General features: G+C 42.8%; 1 protein-coding gene across 1 annotated transcript in view; it reads left to right on the top strand.

Moving 5' to 3' along the window:
- The window catches only part of LOC143942802 (high affinity immunoglobulin gamma Fc receptor I-like), a 43,583-nt gene extending 23,418 nt beyond the window's left edge, over window positions 1-20,165 (top strand). Inside the window, exons 6-8 of the mRNA XM_077464204.1 lie at window positions 1,773-2,030; window positions 14,994-15,275; window positions 19,256-20,165. Coding sequence (XP_077320330.1) covers window positions 1,773-2,030; window positions 14,994-15,275; window positions 19,256-19,389 — 674 coding nt within the window. The 3' untranslated portion in view covers window positions 19,390-20,165. The remainder of the gene's footprint in view (window positions 1-1,772; window positions 2,031-14,993; window positions 15,276-19,255) is intronic.
- The last annotated feature ends 1,216 nt before the right edge of the window (window positions 20,166-21,381 follow it).

Below are 21,381 nucleotides of genomic sequence, written 5' to 3'. Positions count from 1 at the left end.
TTTTTCCTATTACAAGGGATGTTTACATTTCTTGTAATAGGAATATGAGTGAAACTATTTTTTTTGAAAGAACAGTGTAAAATTAAAAATAAAAAGTAAAATAAATAAGAAAAAACCGACGCACCATCCCTCCGAGCTCACGTGCAGAAGCGAACACATACTTGAGTAGCGCCTGAATATAAAAACGGTGTTCAAACCACAACATTAGAATGAGAGCAATAATTCTAGCCCTAGACCTCCTCTGTAATTCAAAACTGGTAACCTGTAGATTTTTTTAAATGTCGCATATGGAGATTTTTATGGGTAAAAGTTTGTCACCATTCCACGAGTGGGTGCAATTTTGAAACGTGACATGTTGGGTATCAATTTACTCTGTGTAACATCATCTTTCACAAAATAAAAAAAATTGGGCTAACCTTACTGTTGCCTTATTTTTTAATTCAAAAAAGTGTAATTTTTTCCAAAAGACTTGTAATGGCGCGTACACACGATCGAATTGTCCGGCGGAATTGGTCCGGCAAACAATCCGGCAAACAATCCGCCAGACTTTATAACGAACGGACTTGGTCACACACGGACACTCTGAAAGTCTGGCGTTTGCTAGCGTGATGGCGTAAAACACGTACGACGGGACTAGAAAAAGGAAGTTCAATAGCCAGTAGCCAATAGCTTCCTTCTCGTACTTGCTTCAAAGCATGCGTCGTTCTTAGTCCGCCAACATATTTTGAGTCAAAACTACTTTCTAAGTCCACCGGACTTTTACAATAAAAAAGTCTGTTGGAGCCCACACACGATCGAATTGTCCAGCGTACTGTGGTTCGATCGTGTGTACGCGGCATAAGACTGCTGCACAAACAGAAAGTATTCTCTAGGGTGTTAGAAAAAAATATATATAATGTTTGGGGGTTCTAAGTAATTTTCTAGCAAAAAAAAAAAAAGATTTTTAACAATGTACACAACAAATCTGAAAAATAGGCCCGGTCTTAACTACTTCAGCCCCGGAAGGTTTTACCTCCTTCCTGACCAGAGCACTTTTTACAATTTGGCGCTGCGTCACTTTAACTGGTAATTGTGCGGTCATGCAATGCTGTACCTTTAAATTTGCATCCATTTTTTCCAACAAATAGAGTTTTCTTTTGGTGCTATTTGATCACCTTTGCGGTTTTTATTTTTTGCACTATAAACAAAAAAAGAGCGACAATTTTGAAAAAAAAAACGCATTATTTTTTACTTTTTTCTATAATAAATATCCCCAAAAAATATATAACAAAACATTTTTTTTTCCTCATTTTATGCTGCTATGTATTCTTCTACATATTTTTGATTAAAAAAAATCGCAGTAAGAGTTTATTGATTGGTTTGCGCAAAAGGTATAGCGTCTACAAAATAGGGGATAGCTTTATGCCATTTTTATTGATAATTTTTGTTTTACTAGTAATGGAGGCGATCACATCCAATTCACCCTGCTGCCTGGGCCCCCTGATGGTCTGGGCCCCCATACAGGAGGACCAGTGGTACCCCCTTATCCACGTCCTTGGATACAAATAAGGAAAGAGAAAAGCTGAAAACAGTATTTTCTTAGCGAACAAAATATGGGAACTACTTCATAGTGCTTTAGCAAAGTGAATGTCATCCACTTAGGATCTAATTTAACCATTGACTGTAATCTGAAATCTAATGACAGATATAGTATGAGTTACTACAATATGTATATTCCGTTTTTTCTTTAGGATTGTTTATCATAATCATTTAATAACCATTTTGTATTGTAGGTCCTCTTATCCTGCAGACTCCAATCTTTGTGTATCGGGGAAGAAATATAAATATAAAGTGTCACAGCCGTCCTGAATATTCTGTACACAGGACAACATTCTACAGGGATAATTATCCCATATATGGACCATTCAGTGATCGCTCTATCCTCTTTTTTGATGGAAACTATGACCGGTCTGGAACATACAGATGTGTGAAAGAATTATCCTGGGATGAATATGTAACGCACACAGATGAAGTGTCCCTACATGTCAGAGGTAACTCATTGTGTGTCTATGGTGTTGTCTGAAACCAATAAAGAATAACCATGGCTCCGGTCATCTGTTCCCATGCTGGTGTGAGTTGGACATCCTTCCCCACAAAGATCACAACTTCTACAGGTCTGTTGTGTTGTAGATGACAACCAGGACCACGGAGAGATAAGAATTTGCCTATCCTGCGGCAACTCATTCCATATGTACAGTATATGTATATATATATATATATATATATATATATCTGCATGTATTTATGTAGACAGTAGCCATGAGCATCTACATGAACTGTTATGTAATGAAGTGAGGAGAGGGGCTGTGGAGCTGGGCCAACACAGACAGTCATTAAACACTCCTAGAAGAGTAGAGGGCTATGATGTGCAAGGAGGGAAGGGGCTGTGCTAGGGAATTGACCTTTCTGGAGAAAGTTCAAAGGCATATTGCAAATATATAACAAATTGTTTATGGAAAGCAAAAACCCTGAAAGTAAGCATTTAAAAAAAAAAAATAACTGTTTTTTTTTTGCCATTTTTTACATTTTTATATTCAAGGAGAAATTTTCCTTATGATGGTGCTGGCTGTGTTAGTTGAAATCTTCAGTCCTCTGCCCCCCCCCCCCCCCCATACCCCTGCAGCGAATCTATTCCAATGCTGTGGGGGTTAATACAGCAGCTGAAGTGCTAAATATGCCCCCCCTCCCACGTTTCTGCCCCTGCATCATTCATTGAAGCTGTACTATAGCTTCCATCGATGAAAAGCACTCTATGAATAGAGGAGGAGAACTTTTAATTCATCCGCCCATCCTCCCAAAGAGATCAGATCTCAACAAAGACAGTCGGCACCAGCACAAGGGACACTTCTTATCAAATGTAAGTAACATTCCTTGTTCTGATTTTAAAAAAACGTTGATAACAGGGTCTCTTTAATATCAGGGAATAAAAACAACTTAAAATTCTAGAACAAAGTGAGATGTATCATCAGGCCTTTATTTTTCTCAGAGAATAGGTTTCAAGAACTCCCCCTTTGAGAGTCACCCCTTGTCTCTGTCCCCTACCCACCTTAAAGTTCTGTCCCTTGGTTCCAACTCCTACCTACTGCCCCTTTTAGAAAATACAGAACAAGTAGCATTAGTGCTAAGCTATTTGTATTGACTTTGTCAATGATAACAAGAAAAGCAGTAAAAAAAGATCCCTTGCAGTCAGTAACAATACACCCCCCATCAACAACAGATCCCCCAAGCAACAATGGACCTCTTCCAACAACATACCCCTCTCCCCCCCCCCCCCAGCAACAATAGTCCCCTGGCAGCAACAACAAATTTTCCAGCAGCCAGCAACAATAGACCCCTCCCTAAACAGAAGATCCCCCTAGCAACATAAGACCCACCCTCGGCAACAATAGATCACCCAGCAGCCAGTAATAGACCCTGAAGCACACCCCAGCACCCCTTGCCATTACATACATTTAGCGCTGGAGGTGCCGGAACTGCATCCACCCACGTTTCTGCTGAAAAAAAAGCTCTTGTGTATTATACATACTGCTTTCAAATCATTACTGCTTGATTGAGGGTGAGCCCAGAGACTCATCCAGACAGAAGGCCATTGAATGCCTCAAACCCTAATAAAAGTCCAGTTTATATGGATTCAGATCAGAGTCAGAAGGTGAAGTGGACTCCGTTTCACTCCTTTTTTATTTCAAAAATATTGATCCTTCAAACCACCTTTTAAGAAATCACAGATACCAACATCTTTTTTTTGGACGGGAAGTACCTTTTTTGAGAAGTTTAGCCCACACACAGTTGGGTGGGGGCAAAGTTCCTCTTTAATAACTAGGTCTACCTATACCACCCCCGAAAATCAAAGGGACAAACACAGAAGGGATTCTTATCTCAGCAGAGCCTAATTCTTACATAGTTACATAGTTATTAAGGTTGAATAAAGACATCAATAGTTACATAGTTAAGCTTGAATAAAGACACCAGTCCATCAAGGAACCCACAATCTAAGGCCCCCTTTCATTTACTAGGGCCAATTTGGGACAGAAGCTAATTAACCTACCTGCATGTCTTTGGAGTGTGGGAGGAAACAGGATTACCCGGAGGAAGCCCACGCAGGCACAGGGAGAACATGCAAACTCCAGGCAGGTAGTGTCGTGGTTGGGATTCAAAGCAGCGACCCTTTTTACTGCTAGGTGAGAGTGCTAACCACTACAGCACTGTGCCGCCCATTCTGTAGATGTAGAATGTAAAAAACACTCAGAATCAGTAAGGCCCCTTTCACACATGCGGTCCCTTTGTTCCATCAGTTTAGTCACTTTTTTCAAAGAGGAAAAATTGATGAAGTTTACATCAGTTTTTCACCTGTTGAGTTTTTTTTACAACCGCCAGTTAGAGTAGAGGTAATCACCCGTTTACATCTGTTTTTTCCATAGGGATGGAAAATCCAATCGTGTGTGGGCTCTATCAGACTTTTTCTGTCGGAATTTCCACCTGAAAAAGTTTGAGAGCTGGATCTAAAATTTTCTGACAACAAAATCCGATCTGACTTTTTCCGATTGTGTGTAGAGAATTTCGACGGACAAAGTGCCACGCATGCTCAGAAAAAATTTGGAGACAAAAGGTATTGGCTACTGGCCTTTACTTAGTCCCGTCGTACATTACAAATGTCACCTCATTCCGAACTATCGGATTTTCTGACAACTTTGTGTGACTGTGTGTATGCAAGACAAATTTGGGCCAAAATCCATCGTAAAAAATCTGATGGATTTTGTGGTCGGAATGTCCAGCCGTGTGTATGAGGCATTACTATCCAAATTTAAAACAACAATGGCAGAAGATTTAATAGATGGAAAGTTGAAAAAATGACTAAAGGTCCGCTTTAAGATGAATTCACCCCAGTCACCCCCCCCCCCCCCCCCCCACACACACACACACACACACACACACACACACACACACACACACACACACACACACACACACACACACACTGTGTTGGTCTCCCAGGCAAATCAGAAAACCAAACAGGGGTTCCAACCCTTCCCCAGTCTGTCTTTAACCACTTCTGTACCAGCATGTTACACCCACTTCATTACAAGGCCATTTTTCCACGCTTTGATACTGACAGTTGACTGACAATTGACTGACAATTACCCCAATATGTACCACTGTACCCAGACTAATACAGTACAGGTCATATACAGAGGGGTCAGGAGAGGAAAGGGTCAAGTCACATAAAATGCAAGGATGGAAATGAATGGCGTAATGTGACCTGTGTTACAACAGAGAAAATATATGCCTGTGCTCAAAGCGACACTTATTTGTCAGTTGTTCCTAATGCAGACGTCACTAAACACTGACTAACCTACAAATGGGAGTTGTACAGATTCACACCACATAAGTCAACCAGGCTGGAATATTAACCATCTGGGCAGCAATTTTCTTCTCTGTGGATCAGGATGCTATATATAATGAATGTTTGCAGTCATGGTTACCACTATGATTAAGCCCTACATTGGTGAAATGCATTGGGGTTCTTATACCAGTGGAGAACCAAGCTGAAGCCAGCTCTTACCATCTTTCACTATTTTAACTTTACAGTTTGCTGATCATGTGGGCAACTGGGTCCCATTTTCTTATGGACTATCTGAATCATGAAGTGGTGGGTAGACCCAGGCTACGTCAATAACAATCTTTTCATAAGATTATATGAAAATTTAACATATTTTAGACATACTGTATCTCACAAAAGTGAGCACACCCCTCGCATTTTTGGAAATATTTTATTCTATCTTTTCATGTCACAACACTGAAGAAATTACACTTGTCTACAATGTAAAGTAGTGAGTGTACAGCTTGTATAACAGTGTAAATTTGCTGCCCCCTTTAAAATAACTCAACACACAGCCATTGATGTCTAAACCACTGGCAACAAAAGTGAATACACCCCTAACTGAAAATGTCCAAATTGGGCCCAAAGTGTCTATTTTGTGTGGCCACCATTATTTTCCAGCACTGCCTTAACCCTCTTGGGCATGAAGTTCACCAGAGCTTCACAGGTTGCCTCTAGAGTCCTCTTCCCCTCCTTCATGATGACATCACAGAGCTGGTGGATGTTAGAGACCTTGAGCTCCTCTATGTTCCGTTTGAGGATGCTCCACAGATGCTCAATAAGGTTTTTTTTTTTTTTTTTTTTTTTACTTTCAAAATATTTTATTTTTGAATACAGCTTAGGAAACAAGAGATAGGCTCACACGGCCAGCAGATGATTTAACAAAACATTTGAACCATGCACAATCAAACATTTGAACAGAGGAAAGCTATGTCTTTTAGAGTCTGATCCAACCAACATAGGGTTATTAAGGTCCAGGAACCTAACGTATACCAGTACTCTAGAAAGGTAGAGCACTGTTCAGGGAAGAAAACAATCTAAAGAAGTCCCCTACAGATTCCAGGACCTGGGATAAGGAAAACACCCTAGCGGTCCCTGGGCCACTCGGCACCCCTCGCGGGATCATGCTGTGCCAAGTGAGGGACCTAGCCAGAGGGCTCCCATAAGTAGGAGGCCAATCCCCCCACCCCACCCCTAAACCCACAAAACGGATCATATCTGACATCATAAAAAGGACATGTGAAAAAAAAATTGAGGTCAGCTGTCGGCCATACAAGCCAAACATAACTACAAAGAGAAGTAAAGAAGGGAGAAGAAAAGGAAAAGAGGGGGAAAGATAAAGGGGAGGGGGATCAAGTAGAATGGTCCATAGTTAAACCAAAGGACTGTGCTATTTACCCAAGTTCTGATGCTCTAGAAGCAATAATAGGTGATCATAGCTCCAATGGGGCGTGGATTAAGGAGATGCCCATGAGCGTAGCCCATGGTTCCCAAACAATGTCAAATTTAGCGCATTTATCAGATATAATGCTAGCCATTTTCTCTTGAGCCATGATCCAGGAGACTTTCCTTTGAGCCGCCTTGACCGAAACTGAGGGCTGTTTCCAAGCTTTTGCAATGGTGAGCTTGGCTCCTATTAGAATAAATCTGATCAGACTCATAGAATGCTTGGGGATCTTGATAATTGGAGCATTAAGAAGAGCAATGGTAGGGGACCGGGGGACCCGGCACCCAGCGATCCCGTCGATAATTTTAAAAATTCTTATCCAAAAGGGTCGTAACCGGGGACACTCCCACCACACGTGGGCCAGAGTACCCCTGAGGTGACAACCCCTGAAGCACAGCAGATCAGCAGAGGGGTATATGCCGGCCAGCCTAGCCGGGGTGTAGTACCAGCGTAGAATAACTTTTAGACTAGCTTCTACTAAAGACGTGTTTAGTATTCCTTTGTAGGCCACCGAGATCGCCGTGTGCCAGGACCCCAGGTCCCAATTAAACTGGAGATCCTCTTCCCATTTGGTCATGACTGATGTCTTAGATTTGGGCTGCGTCAGTGAAGAGTATATGCAAGAGATACCTCCCCTCTGCTCCGGGCCCTGACCACACCATGTCTCATACTCTGTGAAATTAGGAGGAAAAGGTTTTTCGGGCCAGATAGAATGTAGGAAGTGGGAGATTTGATGGAATCTGAACCTCTCCGACTGTGGCAATTCTAGCTTTTTAATGTAGTGTTTCAGAGGGAGAGGTCCAGACCCGGAAAAGAAATGCCCGATCCGGTACAGCCCTTTGTTCAACCACCATTTAAATGCTGATATATTTTGACCTGGGGGGAAAGCTGGGTTATTAAACAGATGTGCTAACGGTGTGGACGGAGATGAGATGGAGTCCCAGTTGCGAATCTTATCCCAAAGGGCTAGAGAGTGTGATAGAGTGGGTGCTAATATCGGGGGTCTCTCCTTAGGAGAGGTCCACATTAAAAAGTCTAAAGTGTGACGTGGGGCAGCATGTCTCTCGATCCCAACCCAATCTGGCTTTTCAAACTTGGAGTAAATAATCGAAATCTGTGATAGTCTAGCGGCTATAAAGTAGTAATGGAGGTTGGGAAGACCGAGTCCTCCTTTCGTCCTGTGATGAAATAAGATACTTTGGGGTATCCTGTACCCCTTCCTACCCCAAACAAACTTAAGTAGCTTACTCTGGAATACCTTCAGATGCTTTCTGATGATAGGAATGGGCAAGGAACGAAATAAATATAAGAGTCTAGGCAAGAGGGTCATTTTAATAGAATTAATTTTTCCTAACAATGATAAGTTGTATCCGGCCCAAGTTTTAAGATCTGAGGCTAACTTAGCGAGCATCGGGGGATAATTAGCGTTGTATAAGGATTCAATTTTAGGTGTTAAGTACACTCCCAGATATTTGATGGCTGTGTCATTCCATTCGAAAGGAAAGGACTGACGCAGTTGAACAACCATTTGTGGTTGCAGCGAAATATTCATTGCCAGGGATTTTTTATAATTCACTTCAGAGATTTTAGAGAACTCTCCCAGGGTTTGAAGAAGATTTGGAAGGGAGGTGATAGGGGAAGTGATAAACAAAAGAATATCATCTGCATATAACCCACATTTGTGTATTTGCGATCCGCAGTCTACTCCTTTTATATTATGATTCTCCCGCAGTGCGATAGCCAGAGTTTCAATTGCTAAGGCAAAAATCAGCGGGGAGAGAGGGCACCCCTGCCTGGTCCCTCGTGCTATCTGAATAGGCTCAGAATAATGGCCCTGAAGCCGTATTCTGGCTTGAGGAGTGGAATATAAGGATTTGATCAACCCCATGAACCTATCCCCAAATCCCCATCTGTCCAGGAGCAAAAGGAGGTAGTTCCAGGAGACTGAGTCAAAAGCTTTTTTTAAGTCTAGCGAAAGGAGCATACCTTCTTGTTTAGGGCCGCCGTCCCAGTTTGATTGTAATATTGAAATGATATCAATGGCCCTTCGAATTTGGTCTGGCCCCTGTCGTCCGGGGATGAACCCCACCTGATTTTTATTGACGTATATGGATATGAAAGAAGCTAGTCTGTTTGCTAGCATTTTAGTTAGGATCTTAAGGTCGCAATTAATAAGTGAGATCGGGCGGTAATTGTCTACAATTTCTGGATTCTTGTCTGGCTTGGGAATTACAGAGATAAAAGCTAAGTTGAGAAGAGGGTCAAGCGGGTCTCCTTTGGTTTTATGGTTACAAAATTTGGCCAAATGTGGTGCTAAAATATTTGCAAACTTTTTGTAATAGGTGTTAGATAGCCCATCCGGCCCAGGGGCTGAGTTACTTTTCAGTCCCTTAATAGTTTCGAGAACCTCCTCTTCCGTAAAGGGGGCTTCGAGGACGTCTCGGTGTGCATTAGAAATACGAGGAATTGGTAACGTGTCTAAGAAGGAGTTGATGTCATCTAGGGGGTCAGTCTTAGGAGCGGAGTAGAGATCAGAGTAGAAAATTTGGAAAGCTTTCAGGACTTTCGTTGGATTAGACGAAAGTCCAGTCCCTGGCAATCTGATGTGGGGCATACCGTGCGATCTCTGTTTGGGGAATAGTTTGGAGGCAAGCATAGAACCTATTTTATCCTTTTGAGTGTAAAATTTATTACCACTCCATCTGATACTTTTCTCCGCACGGGTCGTGAGGGCTAGGTTTAGTTCCAGCTTTATTTTGTCCAATTGTGGGATGTTTTCTTTTAGGGTTTTTTTTTTATGTTTCGCTCTGAGATTTGCGTATTCCATTTCCAATCTGGCGATTGCAGAGGTTCTTTCCTTTTTTAAGTGAGTGGCCAGCTTTATGAATTCACCCCTAATCACTGTCTTATGTGCCGCCCACACTGTCTCCATAGAAGTATCTTTAGGAGTGTTGCGTTTGAAGTAATCCTGTAGTACTAATTCTAAATCGGGGATTCTGCTAGGGTCTGTCAGGAGGGATTCATTAAGTCTCCAAGTCTTAAAACCCGGGGATTGGGAGGTGAGGCGTTGGTATAGCGCCACAATCGCGTGATCTGAGAGGACCGTGTCTATTATCAAAGAGCGCTCAGCAGAGGGGAGCGCATGACTTTGAACAAAAAGGTGGTCAATCCTAGCATATGTGTTATGAGGAGCAGAGTAATGCGTGTAGTCTCTAGTGGACGGGTTTAGTTCCCTCCATGCATCAGTTAAGCCCTGAGAGTGTAACAATTTTGCTATTCTGTGGCTGACCTTGCATGGACGAATAAGCTGTTGCCCTAAGGGTCTAGTTCTGTCTAGTTCCTGTTCAAAAGTTACGTTAGAGTCCCCCCCAAGAATCACTTTACCTTCGAGCATAGGGTTAAGGGTGTGGAAGAGTTTCACAAAAAACTTGTCTTGCCCCTTATTAGGGGCATAGTATGATATCAGAGAATACAGTTGCCCTTCCACAAGGCCTTTCACTAAGATAAACCTGCCATCTGGGTCCCTGAAAACAGAAGTCAACGTGAAGTTACAGTCTCTCGCCAGGAGAACTACAACTCCTCTTGTCTTGTTCTCGGCATTCGCAAGAAAAAATTTGGGATAGTTGGCATGCAGGAAAGGTGGGCTGTACCGGCTCGGGAAATGCGTCTCCTGAAGAAATAAAATATCTAGTCTAAGGGATTTGTATAGGCTGAACAGTTTCTTGCGTTTAAGGGGAGAATTTAGCCCTTGCACATTATGAGAAGCTAGCTTCAACAACTTAGGAATGGTATCAGCCATAGGAGCAGAGGTTCGGATCTCGGGCACACACATCTTCACTTACCATTAGTAGAAAATTTCTGGGACCTAAGAGGAGATTTCCAGTTTCGTAGAGAGTCATGCTATCGCCATCTCTAGTAGCGGAGACCCTGCTAATCAAAAAACAAATAGTGAGGGTAAAATAGCAAACACAAATCATTCTACCTGAGGGGGGGGGGGAGGGAAGAGAGTAGAAAGTAGTCTCCCAAGAAAAGCGCCTGCCTCCGGAGGGGAGAGAGAAACTCCGGAGTCAGAAATCTCCGAAGAGAAAAAAGAAATCACAGAGAGCATGCTCTCGGAAGTCCTAGCCCCTGAAATCCCGAAGGGTTGCAGGGGGTAGGCAAAGGCACATGTGTACCGCCCCGGACCAAGGGGCTTCTGAAAAATGTAGATAGCATAACACTAAAGCGGCTTGAAGAAATTAAACGTGAAAATACCACCAGGAACACACATGAAGCAAAGGAAAAAACATTAACTTGTGTTGTAAACATGTGCACCACCCAGGAGAGTAGTCATATAAAGGAGCAAATAGTATATAAAAAATAGACAAAAAATTTTGTGTCTAATTCGAACAGTCATGTTCAGCTTACGTTCATGTACTATGAAGGCAAATATCTTGTACCGTGAGGAAGAAAAAGTCTAGTATCGAACAAACACAAAACAAAAACCCCAAAAAGGTGGGAAATAGGGAAACAGAGGAGTTCCGGTGGTATTGTAGGGGACACAGGCCCTCTTCAAACATGGGAAGTTTCCGAGGTACGGTTACCCAGGAACAGTCAACAAGAGGTGAGTCGAGTTGCGCGACCATCTCTGATCACGGGAGATGTAGGGAATGGACTTGACCAAAGAATTTCAGGTGTGACCATTGTCACCGGAGCGTCGTGACTTGGATTTGGACCAAAGTGGGATTGATGGGCTGGCCGGGGGGGGTCTTTTTGACGACGTCGGTGGAGCTGCCGATGTGTCCATTCCGGCATCTTGGGAGATAAGCTTCAGGCGTAGAAGGATTTGTTCGCCAGAGGAAAAGTTGGCGAAGGAGTAGTTTGCTCCCATATGTGTGAACTTAACCGCGAAGGGGAATGCCCATTTATATTTAATGTCCTTCTGAATAAGAACATTCAAAAGTGGTTTCAGAGCACGTCTACGTTGAATGGTCGACGGAGCCAGATCTGCGAACACTTGAATCACATGGCCTTGACATGTCACCTGTGGGGCCACACGGGCCTGCTTCATTACTTCCTCCTTTACTGCATAGTGATGCGGCTTAACTATTACGTCTCTGGGCAGGCCGTCCTTCCTGGGAGGACCCAGGGCCCTGTGGGCTCTATCCAGCTCCAATCGCTGAGGATCAATATTGGGCAATAGCGATTTGATCAGGTCTTGGGTGGCAGCAGTCACGTCCGTGATGGATTCCGGCAGCCCTCTGATTCTGAAGTTATAACGTCTCGACCTGTTCTCAAGGTCGTCAATTCGCGATAGCGCTGTGTCCAACTGGTCTTGCATGGAATGTATCAAGTCAGAGTTCTGATTGGCAACTGCGGCCGTAACATCAAGCTTAGATTCTATAGCTTCCATTCTCTGACCAATGTTTTATAGGTCTGATTTAATCTCCCCGGTGATTTTCGCTGCTGTGGAGGCCAATCCCCTTTCAAGTAACAACGAGAGTTTGATAAAAAGGTCTGCTGTGGACAAGTCTTGTTCCTGAGGGAACTGATCTGCTAAGATGGGGCCTTGGAATGAAGGCCTGCAGTCCTCCGCGGGAGACAAGGCCTGGTCTGCCATAGACATGCCTATCAGGGACTCTGTGGAGGCCGGTGATGGGGCTCCGCGCATGGGGAAGTTCCCCTGGTTTGTGGGTGTATAATTCAGGATGGCCGGGGATAGCACTTGCCTGTGGTCAGCGCCGTGTTCCGCGCTGTGTGCTGCACGCTGTCTGTGTGCTTCGGCCGCGGCGGCCATCTTGGTACACCCCGCTCTGGAGGCCGCCTCAAATTGTGGCACTAGATCGCGCCTGGTCGCTACAGCGGACATTCGGGGGGGATCCCTGGGTAATCGGGAGACAGGGGCCTCGGAGTGTCACCTTCCTGGCGAGCTATTCGCCGTTCTGCAAGCTCCCCTGGTCCGGCGTGGTGCGGAGGATCAGGCGCTGGCGGCCATCTTGGATCCCTCGCGCATGTGCTCAATAAGGTTTAGGTCTGGAGACATGCTTGGCCAGTCCATCGCCTTTACCCTCAGCTTCTATAGCAAGGCATTGGTCATCTTGGAGGTGTGTTTGGGGTTGTTAACATGTTGGAATACTGCCCTGCAGTCTCCAATTGGAGGGGATCATGCTCTGCTTCAGTCTGTCACGGTACATGTTGGCATTCATGGTTCCCTCAATGATCTGTAGCTCCCCAGTGCCGGCAGCACTCGTGCAGCCCCACACCATGACACCCCCACCACCATGCTTGACTGTAGGCAAGACACACTTTGTCCTTCTCACCTGGTTGCTGCCACACACGCTTTACACCATCTGAACCAAATAAGTTTATCTTGGTCTCATCAGACCACAGGACATGGTTCTGGTAATCCATGTCCTTAATCTGCTTGTCTTCAGCAAACTGTTTGCAGGCTTTCTTGTGCATCATCTTTAGAAGAGGCTTCCTTCAGGGATGACAGCCATGCAGACCAATTTGCAGTGTGCGGCGTATAGTCTGAGCACTGAAAGGCTGGCCCTCCCACCCCTTCAACCTCAGCAGCAATGCTGGCAGCACTCATACATCTATTTGCCAAAGACAATCTCTGGATATGATGCTGAGCACGTGCACTCAACTTCTTTGGTTGACCTTGGTGAGGCCTGTTTTGAGTGGAACCTGTCCTGTTAAACCTCTGTATGGTCTTGGCCACTATGCTGCTGCTCATTTTCAGGGTATTGGCAATCTTCTTATAGCCTAGGCCAGTGATGGCGAACCTTGGCACCCCAGATGTTTTGGAACTACATTTCCCATGATGCTCATACACTTTTCATTGTAGTTGAGCATCATGGGAAATGTAGTTCCAAAACATCTGGGTGCCAAGGTTAGCCATCACTGGCCTAGGCCATCTTTATGTAGAGCAACAATTCTTTTTTGTAGTTCCTCAGAGTTCTTTGCCAAATGGTGCCTCGTTGAAATTGCAGTGACCAGTATAAGAGAGTGAGAGCGACACCAAATTTAACACATCTGCTCCCCATTCACACCAGAGACCTTGTAACACTAATGAGTCACACGACACCAGGGAGAAAAAATTGCTAATTTGGGCCTAATTTCCACAATTTTCACTTAGGGGTGCTCACTTTTGTTGCCAGTGGTTTAGACATTAATGGCTGTGTGTTGCGTTATTTTGAGGGGGCAACAAATTTACACTGTTGTACAAGCTGTACACTCACTACATTACATTGTAGCAAGCTGCCATTTCTTCAGTGTTGTCACATGAAAAGATAGAAGAAAATATTTACAAAAATCTGAGGGGTGTACTCACTTTTGTGAGATACGGTATGATTTTGTTGTAAAAGCCTCCCCTGTGAAATCCAAAAGCCGTGAGACTGCTGTTGGGTACCTCCTACTTGGATGGAATGAAGAAGATGTGGTGGTAGGCTCCTGGACATGCGTTTTCACAGATCATCAAAAGGCAGACTAAATCATTATTTGAGCCTAATGGCTTGTGTTTGGTAGCTTACCGCAAATTTAATAAGTCAATGAGAGTGCCCAACAAAAATCCTCGAGAGTTCAAAATCTTTAATTGCCCATATGGTTCTTGCCATTTCTGCTGGTAACATCAACACTGACTGTGATTTATAATATCCTCTTCAGCAGATTAGTCTTTTTGGGAGTATTTTGTGTCCAGCTCTCCCCTAATGAAGGGAGGGGTGTATGGCCCTTAAAACAAATTGGCTGTCCTTTTGCTCTTCCAGTTATAATCAGTTAAATATTTAAATACTCTGGACTCCCAAGGATTTTTGTTTGGCGCTCTGTTTGACCTATTACATCTTGGATGTGATGTCAGTAGAACCCGCAGACTCAAGTGACACCACAGTTTGCTTACTGCAGAGAATGTTAAAAGATTCAATTCATCCAATTAAAATGGCATCCAATCCATTGAGCTGGAGGATTTAGGGAATTATTCCTGTGAAATAACTATTTTTACAAAGCAGAGCAAAATATGACTTCTTCAGACACAAAGTGACCCAATGTCAGGAGTCAACCATGCTTGCTAGTAGTTTAGGTGGACATATTTATCTTTTAGTTTGTGTTCCATGTTATTATTAAATCTAACAATTGTTTTTTTTTTCCTAGACCTGTTCTCAAAGCCAAATATTACCACCATTCTGTATCCAAAGACAGAAGGTGACAACATGACCCTGATATGTGACACAAGTCTCAGTCCACCCAGACAGGGGACAGAACTTCAGTTTGCTTTCTACAGAGATGGACTAGAGGTTCAGAAATTTAGTTCATCTCATCAATATGAAGTCCAGTCTGCTCAGCCAAAGGATTCTGGGAATTATTACTGTGAAGTAAGAACTCCGACCAACAGTGTCATCAAAAGAAGTGAAGAATTATATTTCCAGATACAAGGTAATAATGTGTAATAGTTAGGGCACTGGGATCGCAGTATGAAAGAGAGAGCTTATACACAATGTTGATATAAAGTTATATTACATGGCTGAACCATGGGATAAAACCGTGTCTCCTGGTCAAACCCTATTAAAGATCTGCACACACCAATATTCTGTAGATAAAGTGGAAAGGCCCCGATGGTACAACTGCTGAAATCTTTAAGAATGAGCTCTAGTCTGGAGGTTCTCCATAAACGCACATTGAATCCATAATGTTTTAACTATAATATACCCAATACCTCGCTAGCCAAAAATAAGTGAATCTGCCTGGATTCAAGTCGCAAGGGGTTGGTTGACTCCTGCTTGTAATCCATTAACCCCAAACTTTGATGCTAACCCCAGGGAAGTCTATAAATCTTGATACTAAATTCTGCCATTTTTTATTTTGAAAATACCATAGATACATAGGCTAATGGGTTAGCCTATGTATCTATGGGTTAATTTAATGCAATTAAATGCAATTAAGGAGGAGAAGTTAGAACCCCAATCCTTTAAATTACATTCTGGGGAGATGCCTTTAAGCTCTATGTGGTGTTACAGAACAAAACAATTCTCACCGACAGCATCAGTAAAAATGTATTCTGGCATCAGATATTTTGTGTATGTTATTGATTTATTTTTTTCAGTGTACCACACTTCATTGTCTTAAAATGTTATTAAAATGTGAAAACTTAGTGCACAAAAACTACAACCTCACATTCCCTGAACCACGTCTCTGTAATCCCAATTATTCCCAATATATTAAAACTGTAGACTTTAAAGTATTTCTAAACCCAGGACCCTGCACTCACTATATCTGGTCTTCCACAGTACACATGTAGCGGCCACAACCTTTACTGTGCGGCCTTGACTTGTTGGGCTTACCAGTTACCTTCCTGTGGCCTGCTCTTCCACGTCTAGGGGTTCCCAGAGTTGATACCCAACAACTTGCACACTGACACAGATGAAGTCCTCTTTAAAAGGTTTTATTTTGCGATAATAATTTTCAGACAACACAGTCTCTTAAGGAACAGAGGGTATGGGTGAAGAACTCAGGCACCTTGAACTGCAGGTCTAGCAAAGTCTCTAATTCCACCTAATTCCTCTAAATCTCTAGCCAGAGATCATGGCAGTCAGCACGTTGACTCAAAACTTGAAACAGTCCCGTGAACGTGTACAAGTTGTAACTAAGGGTGAACGGGAACCTTTTCTTCAGTACCTGGAACGTTTCCCATCTCCTCAATGGTACTAGAAAAACGTGAATTTCTCAATGTCCTTCCCAACTCAGTAACCAGGCACTTCCCAGGATGCCACTTGCCGACCCTCCTCCGAAGAGTCCTCCCCCAGTCACTTCCACGAGCTGTGGTGCCTCTCTAAGCCAAGAGCACACCCGGTCACCTTGAATCCTCCCTCAGTTACTGCGCCTCGGACCAGCCGCGTCCGAGACTCGGGAACAGATGGATCCCTACGCCAGACCAGATGGGTCTATCAGGGGCCTACCCCGGTCCTGGAACAAGACCAGACCCCACAGGTCTCACAAACTCCTCTCTCCTCTAAACACGTAACCCACACAGCTTAAGTACCCCTTCCCAGAGTCCTCAGCGGGCACTCCAACTGATTGGTTCCAAGAAGGCTGATACTTAAACATCCAACCAGACCTGGTTCTGGCCTGTCATGTGTACCTCACCGCTCACATGACCAGGCAGAACTTCCAAACACAGCCTGGCCAGACTTGTGTTGAGGCCTAACCTACATAATTAACCCTCAGAACCCCTACTGTTCTGAGGCAAAAACAAAATTTACATGCGTATGACATTTTATCCAAAATGTCATCCATTACACACAGAACATGGAAATGCAATTATTTTAGTAAATATAAATTGATAAATACCTTTTCTCATCAGCAGTATATAGCGGTCTTGTCACTTCTATCAGTGTCTGGCTGAGCACTGGTTAAAGCTTGTAGGAGTAGGTTTTTATTCTGCTCTGACAGTCCTAAGAGGCTGCATGACTCCTGACCCTCTGTCTCGACAGTGCTGATTGGCCCTGTGCTAATCACATGCCCCCTCCCAGGAAATAAAAACTCTCTAGCAATACACACCAAGCTGAGCATGTGCAGAGTACCTCCTAGACTCTATTCTATCAGCAGATGGATTGGGGACAGTAAAAGAAGGGGAGGATCAGAGCGGACAGGACCAAACAGCCCTTTTACACAATCCGGAGGATTAACCCCTTAGGTTCAGTGGGTATAACAAGCATGCTTTACTGCATATACAGACTAATTTTACTGTTTTGGGTTTAGTAACACTTTTAAGTATGTTTTTGATAGAAATTGGCTAGTGTCAGAAACGTATGTAAGCACTTATCTTGCAATAAAAATTAGAGTTTATTTTCTCAGAGACAATCAGGAGTGTGATCCAAAGCGCCACATATTTATCCCTCTATTGCCATAATTGTCATTAAATGTATTTAAAAAAATTCAAGCAGACCTAAAGTTAGAGGTATATGGAAAACAAATTCTCCAAATCACCTACATGCCCTGCATCTTAATGCTAGCTGGGCAAAACTATTGGATCTGCAGTTTATTTGATTCCAGATTAAGGACTTACCTCTTTTAGCCTGTGCTACACCACAGTGGCCGCTACCAAACTGCCATTATTCTTACCAGAAGACTTTCCCAGCTGCCATTATTTTGCCCAGAAGGCCATTCCTGCCCTCCACCATCATGTGGAATGCAATGAGGCAGCAGGGGGCAGAGGAAGAATACAGGGAGGAGGGAAGAGGTGCTGCCAGTGAGGTGGAGTAGGAAATGGGGCAGACTTCAAGTGAGAGGTTTCATCCTTTCCCAATCCCAGAAGTTGTATGTGGGTGGGATGAGGTTGGGAGGGATTCTAGGTCCTCTACTGCAGGCACATTTTGGTGACTGGGGTCTTTAAGTTCAAAAGCCTGCACAAGTACCCCAGGATTTGGGTAATCAAAGGAGGAGGCCGCTATTGGGTGGTCACTCTATTAGATCCCCAATACAAGGGTGAGATGGCAAATTTACTGCCATCATCCCAAAGGGTGCTCAAAATCTGGAACTTTGAGGAGATGCTGGGAAAAGAAGCTCTTCATCGCAGTTTCTGATGGTGGTAGGATCCCCTCTAATAAAAAACATGTCTCTGATCCTCTGAACTGTGATCCTCTGTCTTTGATTCTCCTGGGCTACAGTCCTGAGTACATCAGAATACGAAGACGAGGGTTGAATTGCTAATGTTGAGGAGGTTCTTCGAAACCAGCTGACCTAAGTTTAAAGATCAGAAAGTGCATAATGGTTATAATGAATCCTGTCTGATGAACTCCTGCATTGGTTTGCCTGGCCCCTGATATTTTATTATAAGCCTTATGCAGCCTACATTTGGCAAAGGGCTATACATTTCTTTAGCGCTACATTTCAATTATCCTTGACTCATTTGTGCCAAAAAATGCCCCTCACTAGCTAAACACATAACATACCACAATTGAGAAATAGAGGACCTTTACTGTTTATGCAAATGTACAAAAATAGTAGAATAGTTAGACCACAATGGACCCAACTTCTCTCCCAGTTCTACTTCTTTTTTACCCGACACATAAGCTCACTGTTGTAAAATAATATACACAAAACCAACACTCTGTCCAGTTCAAATTAGATCTATGATAAAGCATAAAATAATGCAATCAATTAGTATATTGAGCCTTCCCTTTACTCAGATTTAAAGTAGCCAGAGCTCTCGTAGATATATATTGTAATGGCAATACCAGAACAGAGACCTTACTAAAGTAAATTGTAATAGAGTGGCACATCCCATATACTGTATGTGAATAGGAATAACATGAGTGCACCTATAATATAGTGAATACAAACTGTTGAAAGTGTTGTACATTTCAAAGTTTTTAGTAATTTCCCTACTATACTAATGTACCATGTTCTAATTTTAGGAGGAAAACGCAGAACGGATTATACAACAGTGAACATAATACGTCTGGCACTATCAGGTTGTGTGTTGTTCCTCGGATGTGTTTTCCTCATCCATCACATCAAGACAGAAGTGATTACACCGTCTAATACATGAATGGAGACTCTATGTTGTGGGTCGGGGCTAATACCTGCCTGTTAAGACCTGTCCCGTGTTAAGCCCCAAAGTGACATCTGGCATTCTTTGGCGGGAAACACCATAAACTGGAGTTTTGACTTAGAATTACCATCTGGTTTTGATCTACGAAAGGCAGTTTTGGTTGCATTGAAAATAATGTGTACTTACCTAAGCATGAACCACACAGGAGGGTAATGTTTGCACAAAATTGCAATTCAGCTGTTAATCACTTTGGCCCTGTTTCTAGGCGCTCATGCATGGCTGTCTATTCTATTCAATACTCATTACTGAAATTTTGTTTTGGCACAACTTAGGACCAACCAAGACCTTGGGGGTCAATGAATAAATACTGGCCTAAAGCTGGCCATATACCAGTATATTTTTTTACGAAAGTTTGTTCAGACATTAAACACTTCCAGACCGCCACACGCTGATATACGTCCTAACTTTGAAGTGAAATATTGTTGTTATGGCAGCAGCTAGCTGACATAACCCCGGTATCCTCTTCTTTGGCCTGCAGTCCCGTTTCCGATAATAGTGGACTCTGTGGTAGATTCGCCAAGAGATCACTTTAATCGGCAGCGGGAGAGGACCCCCCTCCCACCACTTACTGCATCTGTCGCCAGTGGCAGAGGCAATCGGATATTCTCCCTTGCTGGGTATGGAGACGAGTGAGGGGAAGATGGCCCCCACCCGTCTCCATACCGTTGCTGAGTGGAAGCGACATCAAAACGTCACTTCCGCCCATAGCTCTTAAAGGGTCATATTTTTTTTTTTTATTGCATTATAGTGTAAATATTCTTTTTGACCCCAGATCTCATATTTAAGAGGTCATACCATGCTTTTTTTCTTATTAAAAGGGAATAAAAGTGACACAATTTTTTTTTTAAAAGAACAGTGTAAAAATAAAATGTAAAATAAATAAGAAAAAATATATATTTTTCGAAACGTGCCCCGTCCCACCGATCTCGCATGAAGAAGCGAACGCATACGTGAGTAGCGCCTGCATATGAAAACGATGTTCAAACCACACATGTGAGGTATCACATATATCACATGCAATAATTCTAACCCTAGACTTCCTCTGTAACTCGCAACCTGTAAAAAATTTTAAACTTTGAGCATAGATATTTTTAAGGGTAAAAGTTTGTCGCCATTCCACGAGTGGGCGCAATTTTGAAGCGTGATGTGTTGGGTATCAATTTACTCGGCATAACATTATCTTCCACAATATAAAAAAAAATGGGCTAACTTTACTGTTCCCCTTTTTTTTATTCAAAAAAGTGTATTTTGTTTTAAAAAAGTGCGCTTGTAAGACCGCTGAGCAAATACAGTGTGACAGAAAGTATTGCAACGACGCCATTTTATTTTCTAAGCTGTTAGAAAAAAAAAAGTATAATGTTTGTGGGTTTTAAGTAATTTTCTAGCAAAAAAATGTTTTTAACTTGTAAACAACAAATCTCAAACAGAGGCTTGAAGGAAAGTCAGGAAAAAGGAAAAAATCGCGTGTCCAGTGACGCAACTAGTCGGGAGGAGGAGCCTGTTACCAGCAGTGTTTTGTGTGCACTGTCAGCGTATGAGGAGATCCCAGCGTTATGCTGTATGAAACTGATCATTTCATATGCGATCTATCCTGCGGGGAAGTCCTGCTGAAAGCTGGAAGTTCATCCATGGGAATTAGCAGTGAAATCTCTGAATGAACCATCTGTTACTCAGAAGACTCATTAAGGCTTGATTATCTAGTCCCACGTATGTGAATTTATTAGCAGAGACTTTGGTTTGTACACAGTGGAATGTGATATTCTTTTACCTGTGGAAAAAGTTTGCTCTATTGTTACCATTACACAGAAGGAATTTTATATATTTTATATATTTCTTATATTTTGTATGGTTCACTATATGTTCAATATTATTCACTTAATTTGGTGGTACACTGTGCAATATTAGTAGGTTAATATTAGTGCAATTATT

Source organism: Lithobates pipiens, unplaced genomic scaffold, assembly GCF_037356315.1.
Source record: "Lithobates pipiens isolate NorthernLeopardFrog02 unplaced genomic scaffold, aLitPip1_a1.2 Scaffold_30, whole genome shotgun sequence".
Taxonomy (NCBI): Eukaryota; Metazoa; Chordata; class Amphibia; order Anura; family Ranidae; genus Lithobates; species Lithobates pipiens.
This window is presented reverse-complemented; position numbering and strand designations above follow the sequence as displayed.